We start from the raw sequence: 19,033 nt of genomic DNA, 5'->3' as shown, positions 1-19,033 counted from the left end.
AGAGCTAAAAACACCCAGAAAAGATGGATATATACTAAGTAGAAACATTGTCAACCAGATTAGCAGATATAAAAATAGAGTAGTTTCCTACTAAAATGATCATCCTCGAATTTCAAAAGAAAAAACACATGATACTGGTCTTAAACACAAAATTGGGTCAAGCAAAGTGCAGCTTTTGCAAAGCTCTCAAGTTCACTCAGCATTTTCATTTCTTGACTTCTTCTTTTTCTTCTTACCATCACCGGCAGACTGCAGGTCCTCTCCATTTTCATCCTTGCTCTTCTTTTTCTTCTTCTTAGCTGTTCCATCCTGCTCCGCATTCTGGCCATCCTGTAGCTCCAGCTCCTGATCCATTCTACGTTTCTCCTTCTTTTTCTTCTTCTTTTCAGATTTAGAATCCTCCAGGGCTTCACCATTTGCAACAGCAGTTGGGTTATCATCAGCAGCAGGCTCACCGTTCTCTGCAGCTGCACCTTTTGATTTCTTTTTCTTGTTTTTCTTTCCTGAAGCTTCCATGTGAACTTCTTCGGTTTCCATCTCTGTATCTGCAACGAGAAAACCCAACCAGTCACACATGGTTACCATCAGAAGAACCAATAAATTATTGAAAATATGCAACGATACAATGTACTGAAAGAATATGCTCCAATCAAATTATAGCTACGATCTGAAGGTATGGCAACGAAAATTCCTGGTTCATTTCAATGGAATGATTGGTCGTATCAAGTTTGTCAGACCACAGTGCAAGTGAACATGTTCATTCCTGATTCCAAAAAATACAGACCTTTATTGCAACCAGTATAATGTGGCAACCTGGATTCCTGGTGCATTCTCAAAGGACTAGTGGTCACATCACTTTGTCGCACCAAAAGGGAAACAATCATGCCCCATATCCTAATGCTATAATCCTAGCATCATATTCTTTCAACATGATACATGTGAATTTATGGCACCATCATTTTTTTTTATAAGTGAATTTATGGCACCATCATACCTTTACTTTCTGCACTTTCAATTGCATCTTTCATCACATCGATATTTTTGCGAGGTGCAACTCCCTTGTCATAAAAGTCAAGTCGCTCCTCAACTTGTTGCCTAAGTTTCTCACCAAAAACAGTAGTTGCCTTATCTGCATCACAAGATAGGGCAGCAAAATCAATTCTAAGGGGGACAAAAGCTGCAATGCAAGTGATGTGTTCCCAGAGATTGCTGTATGAAAATGGTTAAAAAAGCACCTGCAAAGCAGTCAATACGCGATGCAATAGAACACTTGTTTGCAAGAAAACGAGCCATTCTGCCTTTGTTCTTTGCAGATGCTCGACCAATGAAAGACGAGTGGAATATCAGACCATACTTGGGTGTGTTTCCTCTTGTTTTCAATGCCCTGAAGAGAATAACAAAATATGGAATATGGGAACTTAAAACGACTTAAAATTTCTCATACAAAATAGCATCAACTGTCAAATTAATAAAGCAGAAGTAAAGACATACATTTACAATAACATTAACAAGGCCATGATTCTAGTTATATCTCAAGAATGGAAATCCAAGCTAGTCGAAAGAAAATGAACTGGTTTCAAATTTGAGTCAAGCTTTCTCATAATTTCAGTAGCAATTCTTCCAATATAAGAGAATAAAAGGTAATGAGTGAAACACCTGAAGAGTGCCTTCTCCGCGCCAAGGATCTGAAGGGTAGAAGCAGGGCACTTGGCCAAGTTCGTGAGACTACCAGCATGAGATATCAAACGTGCACCGACAACTTCACCAATTAAAGAGGCCAAATTTGGTGCAATGTCATTCATCTTCGAAACCAGATAATCATAAAGCTTCCTCCTATACTCAGATAGGTTCATTACCCTCTGTGCAAATTGGTGGACGTTTATCAAGTCAATTGGAGACAAATCCTGTCCTGCAGAATATTGGGGAAGAGGTCCCAAAGTGAATAGAGTACTATATGGATCACAAGCAATAGAAATATGTGATATATACCCATGGAAGCCTTGGCGGCATCTACAATCTCCTTTGCTTTATCTTCATCTCCAACTACATCTGTCAAGCCTGGGATACTTTCGTCAGACAGCTTTGACTTATCCTCTATATATTTTGCAACTTTGGCATATAGATAATTGTCGCTGACAATCTTCACCAATTCAGGAAAATGCCATGAGTACCATTCTCTGCATTAACGTGATAAAATAGAAGCTAGTTACATGCTTTATGGAAACAAAACAAAAAAAACCACTTGAGCTTTCCATAAAACAGTAGATTCTCCAAATCATTCCACCAAGGGTATAAATTTCACGAATTATGAGATTAACTGAGAAGCTTTCAAAGAGGACAGAGAAAAACCAGTTTCGATGATTTACAGGACCACAAATATGCTAGTTTCTAGATCATAAAATATTTGTGTAGAAATGTAAACATCCTACCTGACTCTCATTGAGAAGGAATTGACATCCTTATCAAGAGTATCGAGAAGGAAGATTGCTTGAATCACCATATTGTCGACGCGGTTAACATTGAACTTCACTTTTGCCCTGCTGTAACTGTGTCCCAGACCAAGTTGGGCCTTTTCCAAGTCTCCAGTCTACGAAATTGAAGACATAGGAGTTATAAAGTCTATCAGAAGAGAAAAAAATAGTATCTTGAACAAAAATAAAACGGGACAAATAATATCAGAAGCAGGGGATCAAAGAAAAATGCATACCTTTAGGTCCTTTAAAAACTTATCGAAATGTAGCCGCACACCACGAAGAAGCTCGTGAATAAAGTCGCCACTTTCACAAGGAATTTTAGTCACTTCATGGATATGTGACCCAACCTTAGTGTCCACTACTCCTAATCTGAACTTTAACTTCTTACCTTCCTTGACTTTTGGGAGATTAAGCTCCAAAAAGCTTCTCAACTCATCAGTCATAAGCCCTGAAACCCCCCAAAAAAAAACTATTAAGCAAGAATGAACCAGCTCATCAGAAATTTGATACACTACTTCTGTCTACATACATTTTTTTTTTATAAGTACTTCTGTCTACATACATAGATATATAAGTGGTGAATAAATTTTCTAAATCAGCATTCTTTTCGTCATTTGAAACCTCTGAAGACAGAATTTAACCCTATTCAGGGTAGCACAAGCACTTGACTTGAGTTTCTCATATTCTACATCCCACATGACATGAAAGTGTATATTCAATTAAACACATTCTAGCAATATACAAAGTTTAAATAACAAAAACAAAAACGCACAAAGATAAAATGCACACAATTCCCAAAAGCATAAAAAAATAGCACGACTTGGAAGCGCATAAAAAGGGGATCCAACTATTCAATCTCACATACTTCATCTTCGGGGCCCAATAAATAATGAAGGGTTACTGCAATTTAAGTTGAATAAACTTCTTCACGTTTTCAAGGCAAAAAAGAGTCTAATCTCTGTCCTCACTTGCTTTCTCCGTTTTCCAATCAATTAAGCAGAAGATCAGAATCTTTTAGCCAACCAAAAAATATTCCACATATCTAACAGCCAACCAAAAGCGGTATCGAAGTTTAAGCGCTATAGCTAAAACCACCAAAAGACGCAACAAAACGTGGCCACGACATATTGAGTGTGAAAATCAGAGCAAACCAAGAAGTATTTTTACTGGAATAACGAAAACCAAGAAGCCAGACAAGAGAGCGAAGTTTTGAGTCAAAATCACCTTCGGAGATGGCGTTACACTGGTTGAGGGCGTCGAGGGCAGATTCGAAAGGGTGAAAAGCGGCGAGCTGCACGACCTTCCCGAAACGGTTTAGGTCCGACACCGAGTTCCTGACCGCCTCGGTGTTCTGACCGATCTCGTCGAGGCCGTGAGCGAGGAACAGCGCGTACCCAGAAGCTGACTCGTATAGAAGATACAACGCCATTGAAGAATCAAAACCAGACAAAACAACAAGAAAAAAGCGAGCTTTCTATTTTCTAGACCAAACCCTTTTCTCTCTCCCCTCTCTCACTTTCTCTTTCACTGCCTCTGAGAATGTCCTCTTAATACTGAACGAGCAGCAGCATTAGAGATTAGGGTTTAGGGTTTTCAGTGACGGGCTTTAGGTGAACTGGTGAGCAATTATTAGGTACGGTTGGGAGTACGTGATATTTTCATCATTCACCGTAGACGTGATATTAAAAAAGGTCGCGGTAGGGTTATACTATCTATTTATTATTCATGATGTATTTGAAATTTTTTATTTTTTTATTATTTTATTTTAAATATTTTTTTAACATCTTTAATCATTAAGAAAAAATTAAAAATATTGAATTTTACTAATAATCACTTCATTAACAAGTAAAATAAAAAATGAAAAAAAAATTAAATACAAAAAAGGCAGTAAATAAGTAGTAGGAATATAATAATCCTATCATTATCTTATTAAAAATTAATGATGGTATCTGTTGGATATGAATACTCGAAATTGACTCTAAGGTTCGTTTGAATAGTGAAAGTGTTTTATCTCATCATTATAATTTTTTTAAATTCTTACATAAAATGTAATAAATAATTTGATTTTTTTAAATATGAAAACAATAATAATATTAAAAAATAATATTCTAATAATATTTTATTTAACTTTTAATTTTAATTTAAAATCATCTCATCTTACCTCATTTCACTATCCAAATCACACCTAATTAATCTTGCGATGGGAGTGAAAATAATGCGTGAATTAAATGTATTAAAACTAAAATTAATTTTTTTTTTAAAATAATCATAATAATATTATTTGAAAACTTTTACATTACACACCATTCACATAATATAATTTAATTTATAAGATTTGAATTTTAAAAATTTATTTTTTAAATCAAATTATGCTACAAATAATATACAGTGTAAAGTCATACAAATAGAATTATTCAACTAATTAATCTTAGGATGGAATGTAACTACTTGTAGTTAAGTTGTAATATAAAAAGCTTTTGTAGAGGGTGAGGATCACTCTCAAATTAATTAAATACAAGGCATAAATAAAAACCTAATTGGGAAATGGTATCAAATAATTGGTTCGGTTTCATGACTAGCTGATGCAATGATGGTTGTTCGGACAATCCACTAGTCGGAATCTCGGATTGCTTGAAATGTCTATTATGAGAAGCTATGTATTTAAGATAGATTGTGTTTGACAAGTAAAGTAGAGACTACTTTATTACTATTTTTAAATATTTAATTATTATTTACAAATATTTTTTTTTTATTTATTATTTTTTTATTATTATTTATCTGAGATCATCTAAATATCTCGAGATGGCTATTGAAGATCTTGAATCCATCACTTTTTGCATTCTTGGATATGGTACTTAGTTCATCGGAAGCAAAACGGACGAGACGATCACAAGGAGCTTGGGCATGTGTGATAAAGGAGGCTAGTAAGAAGTGAATATAAGCATCATATCTCATCCCATACAAAGTTTCTTAAATTTTAGTTAAAATACACCATTCTTAATATTTTATCATAAATTTTATTAGTCTTTTACAAATCTTTTATATCTCATTTCCTATAGTTTCTCTATTATATTAAGATAATATTTTTTTATTATTTTTTTCTCTCACTTCCATTTACAATCTTAACTACTTACTATTTTATCTTTTTTCTTATGTTGAGTAATATCATCTTGTACGTAAATTTTAAATACAAATATGATCTTTTATCTTGAGTACAATAATAGTTTTAAAATTATTACAGTCTTACAAATAATAAATATTCATATTTTCCAATAGAATTTTATTTGTAACGGATACATAAAAAGCAAGATTATGGTTTTCGCCCAGATCTAACGGTGATTGAAATGATTTAAGTTTTAGGCACACTCGAAGAAAACAAATAGATAAATCAGTTTTTTTTTTCACGTGTTAAGATAAATTACACACTTCACGAACTGCGAATTCATTCTCAATAACTGAAATAGTTAATGAAAAGATAATGTGTACTAAATTGAATATTTTCTCAGTTCTACGCACAAGTACTATTATTGGCCATACACCAGCCCCAAACACACAAATCACATGTACGAACAATAGAACTATTTATAATTACAAGTACCGAATTGCCCATACACCGGCCCCAAAAGTTTAGTACATGTCGCAATAAGATTGCTAAAAAATTTCCAAAATAAATTGTCAAAACAAATAACCATGATATCAAAATTACTATAATGAAATTAGTTTTCTCCAGTTTTCTCTTATGCCTCTCTGAAACAATTTTTAATCGATATCGACTAGTTTAGATATCCATTGATGCTTGTATATTTTAAAGTTTGGTTTTTTATCAGTTAATTATTTTTTGGTCATATGCTAGTATTTATGGATCATACAAATAGAAAAACTCGTAAGGTTGCCTAGCCTACAAAATTGACCAGTACTAAAATTTGTAAGCATAGTAGTACCAACACATATAAGTAAATAAGACCATCAACAAATGAAAAGTCCCTCATAATTTTGGCAACTGAAAAATCGGCACCCATCGTTATCCTCTGTATGATTAGTTCTTCAACATGCTTTAATATCACAACAACATAGTGGATATTCATTTTGACGATAGTTTCATGAGCGTGAGATATTGCTAGTACTACTATGTAACCCAAGCATTGAATAGTGTTGTCTTTTATTTTGCTTCAAGTTTGTACACAAACAATGAGCAAAGTTCTTATCTTTAGTACAAACTAAATTCTAAAGATTTTTACTACAATTCACAAAATCTTGATTGGCCAGCAATGTCCTCAATGGCTACAACAATCGATTGTCAATATTCATTGGTGATCTGAGTTAACTTGCCATGGAGTTTCTACCCATTTCCGTTGTTGACACTCAAGTTTCTCTTGCCAAGCCCCCAAACCATTAATCCATGAAAGTGGCTCGGGAAAATGAATGGTAACACATAAGAAGTGGTAACATCCTCCATGGCTGTAACAATCGGTTGCCAATGGTAATTGGTCATCTGGGTTATCCTGCCATGGAGTATGTTATAAATTTTCTGTGTTCTCACTCAACTTTGTTATCATCATAGTCGAGAGGATTCACAACCAAAATCAAACTAAAGAAGAAAATCATCCAACTAAAAAAATAATTTTCCTAGCATGCCTAAACAATTGAGCAACCTTGATCTATATTGTTAAGCAAGATGAAATATCACAGTACAACAAGTCAAAGAAGTAAATAATCAAATCAAGCAAAGAACTTCACAGTTGGGGGCTTATAAAAATAATGAAGATTTTAGGTTGAAATTTTCAAATTCACATGATAACTTTAAAAATAACAAGCTATGATTTTTAAACAAAACTAAAGAACAACCAACTATAAGAAGCTTTTAGGTTTGAAGAAGATAAAATGATGTTCAACATAGATATCTCACATCAAAACTAATGAAATAAGAAATTAATAAAAGGAAAAAAAATTTAATATCACAATCCAATCACAACTAAGCAACAATAATACCAAAGTAATCCAACTTTCACAAAACTGAACAACATGCCTATAGTGTAATAGAATACCTAAATCACAAAACTGAATACCAAGTTTCACAAAAATGAACAACATGTGTATAGATATCTCACATCCAAGTGTTACAAAATTGAACAACATGTATAATTTTGTGATTTAGGTAAGCATGCCTATAGATATCTCACATCCATCTTTTATGAATAACATCTCTAAATTGTTAAACAAGATGAAATATCACAGCATGGATATATCATGGTTGTGATGTTTCAAAGAAGTAAATAATCCAACCAAGCAAAGAACTTCACAACTAGGGGGCTTATAAAAATACTCAAGACTTTAGGCTAAAACAACATGGATAAGTCACAGGAAAATAATAGGCTTTTAAGTTTAAACACAACTAAATAGCAAAAAGATGAAACTAATCCTTAAACACAACTAAATAGCAAAAAGATGAAACTAATCCAACCAACAGGACTAAATAGCAGAACAACAAAAATGGTAAAGTAATCCAACCAAAAGAATTGAAAAGCATGCCTAAATCACAACAGAACAGTTGAAATTACAGAAAATCACATAAATTACAGAACAATTGAACAAAAAATTTACGAAGAGGCTTAGAATTGTTTTTTTTTTTAATTCAAGCATATGTAAGGACATAACACAAGCTCGAATGGATTAGTTTACCTTGCCATTCTAATAGTGAAACAAAGCACATTAGAGTTACATGTAAAATTCGTCATAAAAATCAAATTGCAAGTTAGATTGAATAAATTAGACATAAATTTCACAAAATAGAAATCAAAGAAGTAGTAGAATTAGATGGATTTGTCACTGATAGTGAAAGAAAGCATAAGTATGTCAAATTGGTAGCACATTAAAATGACAAAACTAGATTGAATAGCATAATAGATAAATTTCACAAAACAGAAATCAAACAAACAGTGAATCTGTATAGATTGGTCACTGATAATGAAACAAAGCAAAAATATGTCAAATTCGTGGTACACTAAAATAGCAAAGTTAAATTGAATAGCAGAAGCCATAAATTTCACAAAACACAAATCAAATAAGGAGTGAATTTATATGAGTTGGTCATTGATAGTGAAACAGAGCATAAGCATATTCAATTCGTATCACGCTTAAATGACAAAGCTAGATTGAATAGCAGAACACATAAATTTCACAAAATAGAAATCAAACAAGTAGTGAATCTATATGGGTTGGTCACTGACAGTGAAACAAAGCATAAACATGTCAAATTCATAGTACATTGAAATGACAAAACTAGATTGAATTGCATAACACATAAATTTCACAAAACATAAATCAAACAAGCAGTATTTCATGATGGGTTGATCACTGATTTTACAAAATTTGTTCCTAAACATGTACAAAAATCGCATATGTAAAAACCTTAGAGAAGCATACACAGAAACCATTTTGATCTAGTGGGCTAGGATTTTCGAGATCTACCTGAAGATTCGACAATAGAGTTACAGAGACTCAAAATGGTAGAGTACAAACAAATTCAAACACAAAATTTCTCTCATAGCTGACGGCATGAAAGACAGGGACTGTGTGTGTATGAGTTTGTGAGAGAATGATATGGTTACCTATCATGAAATATATCGGAAGAGCTGTTGTCGATGGACGAGTGCGAGAGAGCCGATAACAACTAGGACGAGAGGGACAGTGAACGTGGGAGGGGCATAGAGAGAGGGAAAGGAAAAAATAATTAAAAATGAGAAAATGGATGTACAATGGTTCCCCATCTAATTGTAATATGCGTAAACATAAACCTTAAAGTAGGGAATCAAATGGGAAGACAAAATGCAAGTTTTCCCCAAACTGCATCCCAGAATTTAGAGAAAATGAACGTATAGGGAGCCAGATGCAAGTGCTCTTAGAGAAATGCTACAGTCACGAAGATATTTCATAAAATAAACTCACAAACTAACGTAGTTTCATATGATGCATTAGAACACACTGCATAAACTCACAACAGATCGTAAGTTTTCAGATCGTAAGTTTATTTTTATGAAATACATTTATGACTAAAACATATCTCAAAGCATTTAGGCATAAAAATGACTAACAACTAGAGGAAAAAATGACTAAATATGTCTCCTCACTATCTTTTTTCAAACATCATTATTGTCTCATTTCATGTTTTTATTTTTTAATATTATTTTTTAAAATTAATATCTTTATTTATAAATTCTCAATTCTTATATATCTATTACTATTATATAAATGGCTATCAAACGGAATGAAACGAAAATTCTTATCTTAACAGAGCTACAGTATTTTTCGTTAAGTTTCCGTTTGATATCTCTCTCGATTAAACCATAGCCTCTATCTCGATAGAAACCAGACCCTCTTTCTCTAGAAACTTGCTCGTTCGAATCCAGCTTGGGGGGAGGGGAGCTTCGGCTCCTTCTTCCTCTTCGGCTCCTCCCTCTCCTTACCGAGCTCAGAAAATTGACAACAAAAGAAGAAAGGAAGGAAGTAGATCGCGAACGCTAGAAGTAACTAGAAAAAAAAGCAGTTTTGAAATATCTTTGGACACATCTGTCCACGGCATTCTCACTGATTAAGGTACGGACGGAGAGACTTTCTTCGTTTTTCTCTTGTTTTTCGATTATGATATGGATGTTGAAATTCTTGTCTTCGTTGGCCTTTACGTGATTTACGAGAAAGTGGAGGTAATGGGGAGGGGATGAAGGTTTATATTTTTAATGTTGCATTGTTGTTTTTGCTGGGATTTTAGAAAATGAGAGATCTGGGTTTCAAATTTCAAACGGAATTTTGTTTGACACTTTTGTTCCACTTATACCCTGTGCGATCGAGTGTTATTAAGCTTCTACCCCATCTTCGGTCCTCGATCGTTCTTACCCAGCACAAAGATTTTGGGAGTGAGGCCACGAAGACGAAGAAAACCTTTCTTTGGCCCTCTGTATTTCTCGATTCATCATCTTTATTCTTTGTCCTGGTGCGTTGTGGGTATGATGTTTCTCGATCCCCTTTCTCTTCTCTCTGTGGGTTGTGAATCTGAGAACTATTCTCTATTTTCTTGTTCTTTCCCGTGCTTCTCGATCTCCATTCTCTCGATATCTTTCTCTGTCTCTGTCCCTGTCTCTCTCTCTTGTTTTTGTTTGATCTGCTTGTGGCCAAATTTCGAATGACCACTGGCCAAATTAACAAACAGTAAATAACAGTGAACAAATTTTCGAAAGCTTCAACATAGGGGTTTGAGGAGTTCAAGAACCTTTTATCCCATTTCAATATTTTCTTCTATGGATAATTTTTTTACCTTTATTTGGGTGATTGGCGAGGGGAATTGATGGGGGAGCCAATTTATCCATTCCTAACTGAAGCATTTTTTTTTTCTATTTGACAAGTAAGGAATCGTAAAATCTGAGTAATAATGTAGTTTCTCAACATCATATTTTTTGTCTGTTTAGTTTTTTGACACCAGAGTAGGCTATAAAAAATCTTTTTTTTTTCTTTTTTGGATATTTTGCATAAATAGGTTGGACCAGATATGGAAGATTTTGTGGAATTGAGGCATTGAAGCCACTTGGAATACACTTGCCCGGTGATATCAACTATTTAGAAGGAGCACTTTTTGGTCTCCTGAATCTCTCCAAAGATCCAGAAACTTTTGAGGAGCTGAAAGTGAAAAAATAAAAAATTTAGCAATGGTTGATTGGTTAGGCTTTTACATGCAAGCATCTTTGATTGGTAAAGGTCCTGTACAGAACCTTCTTGAGCACATCACAAATCCATTTCATAATAACTGGCTTACCATCCTCAAGTCCGTGTAAAAATATCATCGTGACTGTCATTGTATTATCATTAGAAAAGCTCTGCCCCGTGCAAGGTCATGTATATAGAACTGTCACTTGTTCATAGTTCGCACACTTTTATATTCTAGACCTGGAATTTGATGCAAATGAGGGTCAAAGCACCATGCTACTTGTGCTTCCAAGGATCCTCTCAATTTCAAGTGAAATAGATGGTGTTGGTTTAGTATAAAACATAGAGTCTTTTGATCATTTTACTTATAAATATAAGTAAAATGATACATAAGATTAGGGGTGTAACCGGTCCGGTCCGGTTTTGGACAAAATCTAGGACCAAACTGGCATGTACCGGTTTTTCATTTTTCAAAACCGATTACGCCCTGGTTACCCTCCTAAACCGGTACATCCGGTTCTACCGATTTCAGGTCTGGTCCGGTCCGATTTTTCAATTTTTTTAAAATATAAAAAACATATAATAAAATGTCACTTCTTATGATAAAATATTATTAATAATTTAATATATATTATGTTTAAAGCATATGATCAATTAAGTTTTCATTTTTAAGATTAAACTTTTATTTTATAAATTATAATAACATTATCTTATATATAATTATATTAATAACATATAATCAAACAAATTACAAATGTTCATATTTAAGATTAACGTTTTATGTTATAATTTATAAATTATAATATGAAATTATTTCATATATGATATATAATTATATATTATATATAAAAATTTAATATATTATTATATATTATATATAAAACTTATATATATAAATATTTTGTATAATATATAAAATTAATTTATATATATATATTTTTTCCAACCTATCCGGTTCGGTCCAGTCCGATTTCGAAAACTACGAAACTAAAACCGGATCAGTTCCAACCGGTTTTCATAATATAGGAACTGGTTCTAGACCGGACCGGTTCAAAACCGGACCAACCGGTCTGGTCCGATTCGGTCCGGTCTGATTTTTCGATTTAAATTTACACCCCGACATAAGATACATGTCGAAAGCTTAGACTTTAGTAGCATCTTAGAATATTGGGCATATGCTCGAGTAAATCACAAATGTCATTGTCATTAATCCAAAATCATGTCCTCTGTTAAATTCATGGACTATCAAATTTGTGTGCTCACAACTTGTTTATCTGTTTTGACTCATTTATTTAGTTTCCATCCGCTTATAAAAAAATATATATATATTTACTTTTCATTTGTTAGCACCTCAGTTGAATAAGATACTCTATTATGAGAAATCAACTGGCTAAACTTTCGTGAAACATGGTAGAAAGAGAGTTTGGGGTTTAAGATTGTGATTTTTGATCAAATCATGTGAATTTTTCTTGATGTCAATTTTCTTCCTACAGGAAAATGGACATAGTAAAAGAATGGCCCCATGTCAAACTCATCCAATGGGTCGGTCTGGGTTGCAAAGAGTTTCAGCCACTCCATCGTGAAAAGAGTTGTTAGGCTGGATTGGATCTTCCAGGTTTTGTTTTCCTCATTTAATCACATAAGCTTGTGAACATGCCTTTAAATTTAAAGAAATAGTTTAGTAGCAAATATAAAGGTCATTATGACTTTAGTAGCCACCCCATCAGTATGTTTCAGAGCTCGAAAATAGACTAGAAAATGAAGAAAATGTTATCCAATTCATCTTTCATGGCTATGAATGGTATTTTGGAAGTGTAGCTGATCTGGCTTGGTGGGTTTGCAAGCTTATAACAGATGGGTTGTGCTAGGGTTTCTATCCTACAAAGATTGGAATTCTAATACATGGGCTATGCCTATTTCTATCAATAAAAGTTTCTGCTTGCCTATAAGAAAAAAAATATTTCGCAAGTGTGTGAAATCAAGGTCTGGGGTTGAGTGTTTTTTTAATACTAGATGAACTGCTGGAAGTTAGACAATGAAAAAAGACCTAGGCATTGCACATACTTTTCCTGAATATCACATCTAGGGTTCCTTTAGCATCACTCCTCAAATTAACACAAATGTCGAGAGCATATTGAAAAAATATTCCCAACTCCTATAATTAAATAAAACTAAATTAAAACAAAGCCAAACTCTTGCTGCCTAGATCAACTTTTTTCTTTGATTGTTTCAATTGGATGTTTACTTTTGAATAGTTTTTTTTTTTTTTTTTTTTGAAGTAAGCCTCTAAAACTATTTCTCATTCTGCATATTTTAATCTTTGACTCATACATTTAAAACTGTAATTTCAATTCCCATGAAATACTTTCATTGCTAAACTTGTATGTGACTATGGTCTGTTTTAATTTATTTGTGCATGACTTAGTATTTTACAAATAGAATGTAATTATTGTATATCTTTACCCTGTCATTCCTATCTATTCATACATTTTATCCATCCATGCATTGGTCTTGATCATTTTAGGGAACTTGGATAGTTGCCTACTGATACTGGATTTTGTATTTTTGTATGTTAGGCAATTTACTAATCAGTCTTGCACACTAAATTTTCTTATTGATTGTGAAGTAACATGTAACCCAATGAGATGCAATTTTGTGTCACATGAAGAGAGTTATACTGAGTTCATTGTATGGTGAACGAACCCGGGCTAAGACACATTTACATTTAATTCTTTACTTATAAAAAAAAAAAAAATTGTATGGTGAACACATCAGTATTTCATATTGGATATATACTGAAAGACTTGAAATAATTATGCACAAAATCATTTACTGTGTTCTAAGCTATTACAACTTTAATTTATGTAATAAACACATTTTTTAATCAATCTGTTATCTGCTTCTACCTTTTATATTCAGGTAAAATTTATTTTTCCTTTCAACTGGGAAAACGTGCCTCGCACGTCGACCCACTACTAATATATATATATATATATATATACACACACACGTATATGATGAATACTTATATATACATATAATATCTTTTTATATATATAAAGTAGTTATCTAATAGAAAATCTTGTTTTAATGGTTTTTATTATTTTTCCGTTAACTAAGTTAACGCCGTTCGTCCAAAATTGACATTATTCCCAATTTGCCATAATTAAGTGTCATTAATTGCTGACCACTTATTATTCTCCCGTGACATGATGTAGGCAGGGTTTTTAATTGGCATCTTGCCATGCAGTTCGACCAATTAAGTGCAATCCTGGCCTCAATGTTAATATAATTAGTCAAACCGACAAAATAGTAGTTTCAAATTGTGCTGATGCAGAATATAGCTCTCCAATACTTATTATCAATGAAGTTTAATCGACAAAAGAGTTGAAGAACAAAAATTCAAGTTTACTTACTTTCTAAATATTTTTGTGCTTCATATATTTCTACTCTATTATAATAAATAATTATTTAATTATAAATAATAATTTTTTTCTCCCGTTAACTTTTCTTATTTTTTCATTAAGTCCATTAAGTTTTGTTTTAGCAAAAAACTCTTAAAATCTTTAATTATTTTACGTGTAGCTCCTTTACAGAACTCATCATAAAAACAATCGTTCGGTTTTAACTAATGTTTTTGTTGAAATTGTATTAAACTTATCACAAATAATTTTACTAAAACTATTGATATCATAACTATCTATGGGACTATGTTACTGATTAAACTAATGTTTTAATCTTATAATCTATACAGGTATGTAATTATTATCCAATACTTAACAATTATTACACAAATATTTGTTAGGACTTATATTTTTTTATATATGCATTAAATTATTGATTAAAATCTATATTATTTTTCTATAAGAACCACATTATTTCTTAAGACTATTCATTTTACTAAACTAGGCAAACGAGCACGTTTGCTCCTGAATTAGTGTATATATATATATATACACATATAATTAGAAAAATGTTTGGGCGAGATTGGGTCTTGAGAGTGTCTATCGGTATTTTTTTTAATACTTAGTGATTAAGTAAATGTATTTTAATGATGTGATTTTTTTAAAATAATGTTTAAGAATATAAAAAAAATGTATAAAAAAAAAAAGAAAAGAAAAAATAGGCATTTGGTCTTAGAGAATTTATCGATGAATGTAGCAAAAACGTTGTTATCAACTCTGTATGAGGGCGGTTTCAAAAAAACAAAAAACTCTGTATTAGGGCTCAAGGTATATGTAGCCGCCCGCCTTTGGGCTTGTTCTTGGTTGACCCCCTGACCAGAATCATTCGTCTTGTAGGCACGTTTCCAGTTGAACAGTCGCCGATGATGAGCTCAGTTCCACAGCCATTCACATGCCATCTCAAACTCAAACCAGGTAACAATTCTTTGTTCTTTTCGCCTTAAGCAATAATCTTCTATCTCAGTCAAAGAAAATGCTCCATTTGAATTGCATAAGACTGCAATTAAGGCGCAAAGCTTTTACAATCGGCCATGACCACTTGTTTTCAACCTCCTCTCTTAAACCCATCTCAGAACTCTATAATTCCAAGGACCCACAATCTCCGGCAGTCTCCTTCCTCCAAGACTCCTGTGGGTTGTCCTTGGAATCAGCCATTTCAGCTTCAAAGAAGTTCAACATTGAGAACATAGAGAATCCCAACTTAGTTCTGCATCTTTTGAGGAATCACGGATTAACGCAGACCCACATTAGAAACTTAATAAGCCGTCGTCCACTATTGCTTCTAGCTGACTTGGACAATACCCTTAAGCCCAACATCGACTTGTTTGAGTCCTTGGGGTTTTCCGGCACTAACCTTGCCAAGATGCTTTGCACACACCCCCGTGTGCTAGAAAGTGATGCACACTCTGTGGTTCAGCTTTTTAGAGCTCATGGTTTCAGTGATAAGCAAATATCAACTATGACCATGAAGCGTCCCAAAATGTTTTTGTCTAATGCACACGATATCTTTAAGCCAAAGTTGGAATTTTTCAAATCGATGGGATTGTCAGATCTGGAAGTTGCGAAACTTTTATCCATAGCGCCTTATGTTCTAGAAAGGAGCCTCGAAAACCAAATCATTCCATGTGTTCAAGAGCTTAGGCGGATTCTTGGGACTGACGAGAATGTATTACTGGTTACCAAGTCATGCTACAGGATACTCGCTGAATCCACGGTATTACATGTGCCACAGGCAAACATGTCTACGTTGTTAAGCCATGGTGTTCCCCGGCCATTGGTTTTGAAGTTGTTTATTATTAAACCAAAATTGATGCTTTTGAGTAACAATCACTTTAGTGAGATTGTTCATGAAATAACGAGATTGGGTTTCAATCCCAATAATCTGCTATTTGTTCTAGCCATCGTTTCCATGGTACAAAATGGTAAAACACTGTGGGAGCAAAAGGTGGAAGCTCTTAGAAGTTTTGGTTTGTCGAAGGATGAGATTTATTCAGCGTTCAAGTTGCAACCCATGTGTATGAATTCTTCAGAGAAGAAAATCAAGAAATTGATGGATTTCTTTGTTAACAAACTGAAAATGAAGCCTTCGATGATCTCCAAGAATCCGAATCTTCTGCTGCTGAGCTTGGAGAGGCGGATTATTCCGAGGTGTTCAGTTATGCAACTTTTGATATCCAAGGGGTTGATTAAGGAAGATACCAGCGTTGTTCATATGTTCAAAATGACAGAGAAGAAATTTGTGGAAAAGTTAGTGAGTAAGTATCACAATGAGGTTCCTAATGTTATCAGTGCGCACCAAGGCAAGATAGAATTTCAAGGGTTCCTTACAGATTTAAAAATGTGAGTACTTATGCGATCATCAAATAATTGGAGCAATGCTAAAAGATCATGTGTTCACATGGACTTCGTTATGTAGCCAGCGGGCTGCTTAACTTTATCCAAGGAATGCAATCAATGATTTAAGAGCTTGATTAGGTTTAATCCGTTTGCATTATTCACTACATATAAGGGGCAGAAGCTAGTCAAAAGGTATTTTGACATTACTGTCCAGGAAAATTAAACCCTTTCATACTCTAAAAGTATTTGTAGTATAATGTTTCTCTAAAAGTATTTCAAATGCCAATGATTGTAGGATTCTGGTGTGTGAGGCCTTATGATTAGATTTTACTTGGAAACAGTAAATGACTTTTATTATTCTCTCAAAGTGGCCTTATAAAAAAAAATATTGTTCTTTCAAAGTGCCCTCTAAAATGTTTAGTTTCCTTTTGTTTTCTGCTTGCGTATCTATTTCTTTGACTTGCGTGGACCGCTGAGTAGCTATGCCCTTGGCGTTGTTTTTAAATCTTATATTTTTGTTATCTCTAGCTTTCTTTTACGATGAAATTTACTCGTTTGTTTTCACAACTCCTCTCAATTTATCTTATATCATCTAATCATTATAACTTTTTTAAATTCTCACACAAAATAAAATAAATAATTCAAAATTTTCAAATCCCAAAACAAAAATAATATTAAAAAAATATATTCTAACAATATTTTATTCAACTTTTAAACTTTAATTTCAACTCAATTCATTTCATCTACGAAAACAAATGAGGCCAATGAACTTATATCAGGTGATTGTTCATAATTGAACATTTTCTATCCAAACAGTACTTCAGTATTGTCAATTGTGCTAATTCTGTGGCATCATGAGGCCTAATGTGGGAAATGACCTTGTTGAAGACTCTCAGATGGTCAGCTTGAAGAAGTACAATTTATTTATTTTTGATAAGTACAGTTTATAATGAAAGAATTCAATATTTTGTTACATAAGTGCCTTTTTGGTAGCTAGGGCATGACTTAAGCAGTTAGGTGCTTGTTGTATAATGCAGCACCAGTTCCTGGGTCTCTATTATAGCCCAAGTGGCTGCACTTCAGATCCTTCACTTGTGACGATTTGGCCCAATAATTCTAAGGTCGGAATATTTATAATTTTTATTGGGCATAAATTATATTTAATTGGTCATATTATATAAGCTCACGGGCGATTAACTATTGAGATTGAATAGGAATTTTAATTAGACTCAATAACTAGATTAAATCTTATTAATTATTGAACGAGTTAGACTTATTTTAGAATTTAAAGATCGGCCATTAGAGATTTATTTCAATTTAATATTATCATTGATTGAAGTCCCCTATGCAGTCTCAGTCACTGCCAATCCTACATTGAATGAACTACTAGATCATACTTTTAAATTCAAACTCTCTTCTTAGATGATCACGATCGAGTGTTCAGCAGATTAGTGTCACTATATGTATTAACCGAATCCAACTTAAACTCGTCAATACTCTCTCCCAAATCTCTCTACAAATATATTCCATTTTGTGTTATTTGGAAAAATCATAAACCTTCGTAAGTTTAGCAGCAAAACCCAAAATACGCAGTTCAGCACTGTGTGTCCCATGTTCACCATGCCAATAGCCGACTGCTTCATTCCTCTCACAACATCCTTTACGTTTTCTCTCTCATTCTCTCACGTTTGTTTTCTCTCAAGCTTTCGGTTAATCTATTTCTCTCTCTAGCCAACACTGAGCCCATGAAAGGAAATCAATCTCGCCCCGAAAATATTGGATTAGCGTTATTAGGTAAGTAGTTTGATTATAAATTAAGATTAACATATGTTAGTTAGTTAGTTATATATATTATTATTAAAGCTAGTTCTTTGGAAGCCAATATTTACGTACCACGCATGTCATGATATTTACAAGCACGTCATTCATCATGTTTCATTTTGCATATTATAATTATGTATGTATTATGCATCTCACGTTGTATAAGACACGTAAGTTTTCATAAGATCAAGTATAATATAAGCTTAGAATAGTTAACCAAATGGTTATTCAGATACATGGTAT

The 19,033-nt window shown here is 33.3% G+C and overlaps 2 protein-coding genes across 2 annotated transcripts; one reads left to right on the top strand and one right to left on the bottom strand.

Moving 5' to 3' along the window:
• Nucleotide 1: 1 nt before the first annotated feature.
• LOC108992898 (nucleolar protein 56-like) lies at nucleotides 2-4,152 on the bottom strand. The gene is made up of 8 exons (XM_018967646.2): nucleotides 3,699-4,152; nucleotides 2,708-2,922; nucleotides 2,430-2,587; nucleotides 1,990-2,177; nucleotides 1,657-1,909; nucleotides 1,236-1,384; nucleotides 995-1,129; nucleotides 2-545 (listed from the first exon to the last, which is right to left on the bottom strand). Exons 1-8 carry the CDS (start codon nucleotides 3,901-3,903, stop codon nucleotides 193-195), a joined length of 1,656 nt encoding a protein of 551 aa, XP_018823191.1. The 5' UTR covers nucleotides 3,904-4,152; the 3' UTR covers nucleotides 2-192.
• An 11,390-nt stretch (nucleotides 4,153-15,542) lies between these two features.
• LOC108993062 lies at nucleotides 15,543-17,266 on the top strand. Its single transcript, XM_035685439.1, has one exon. It carries the CDS (start codon nucleotides 15,606-15,608, stop codon nucleotides 16,974-16,976), a length of 1,371 nt encoding a protein of 456 aa, XP_035541332.1. The 5' UTR covers nucleotides 15,543-15,605; the 3' UTR covers nucleotides 16,977-17,266.
• The last annotated feature ends 1,767 nt before the right edge of the window (nucleotides 17,267-19,033 follow it).

The sequence above is a fragment of the Juglans regia genome, chromosome 2 (genome assembly GCF_001411555.2).
Source record: "Juglans regia cultivar Chandler chromosome 2, Walnut 2.0, whole genome shotgun sequence".
Classification (NCBI taxonomy): Eukaryota; Viridiplantae; Streptophyta; class Magnoliopsida; order Fagales; family Juglandaceae; genus Juglans; species Juglans regia.
Note: the sequence above shows the minus strand (reverse complement) of the source record. Positions and strands in the feature narration are given on the sequence as shown.

Bases quoted from the DNA above. Each gene is read 5' to 3' on its own strand.
- LOC108992898 (XM_018967646.2), bottom strand. From the start codon at position 3,903: ATGGCGTTGTATCTTCTATACGAGTCAGCTTCTGGGTACGCGCTGTTC. The intron at 2,178-2,429 runs GTAGGATGTTTA...ACGTTAATGCAG, and splicing joins TCCTTCTCAATGAGAGTCAG to AGAATGGTACTCATGGCATT. The intron at 1,385-1,656 runs GTGTTTCACTCA...TATTCTCTTCAG, and splicing joins GCGGAGAAGGCACTCTTCAG to GGCATTGAAAACAAGAGGAA.
- LOC108993062 (XM_035685439.1), top strand. From the start codon at position 15,606: ATGCTCCATTTGAATTGCATAAGACTGCAATTAAGGCGCAAAGCTTTT.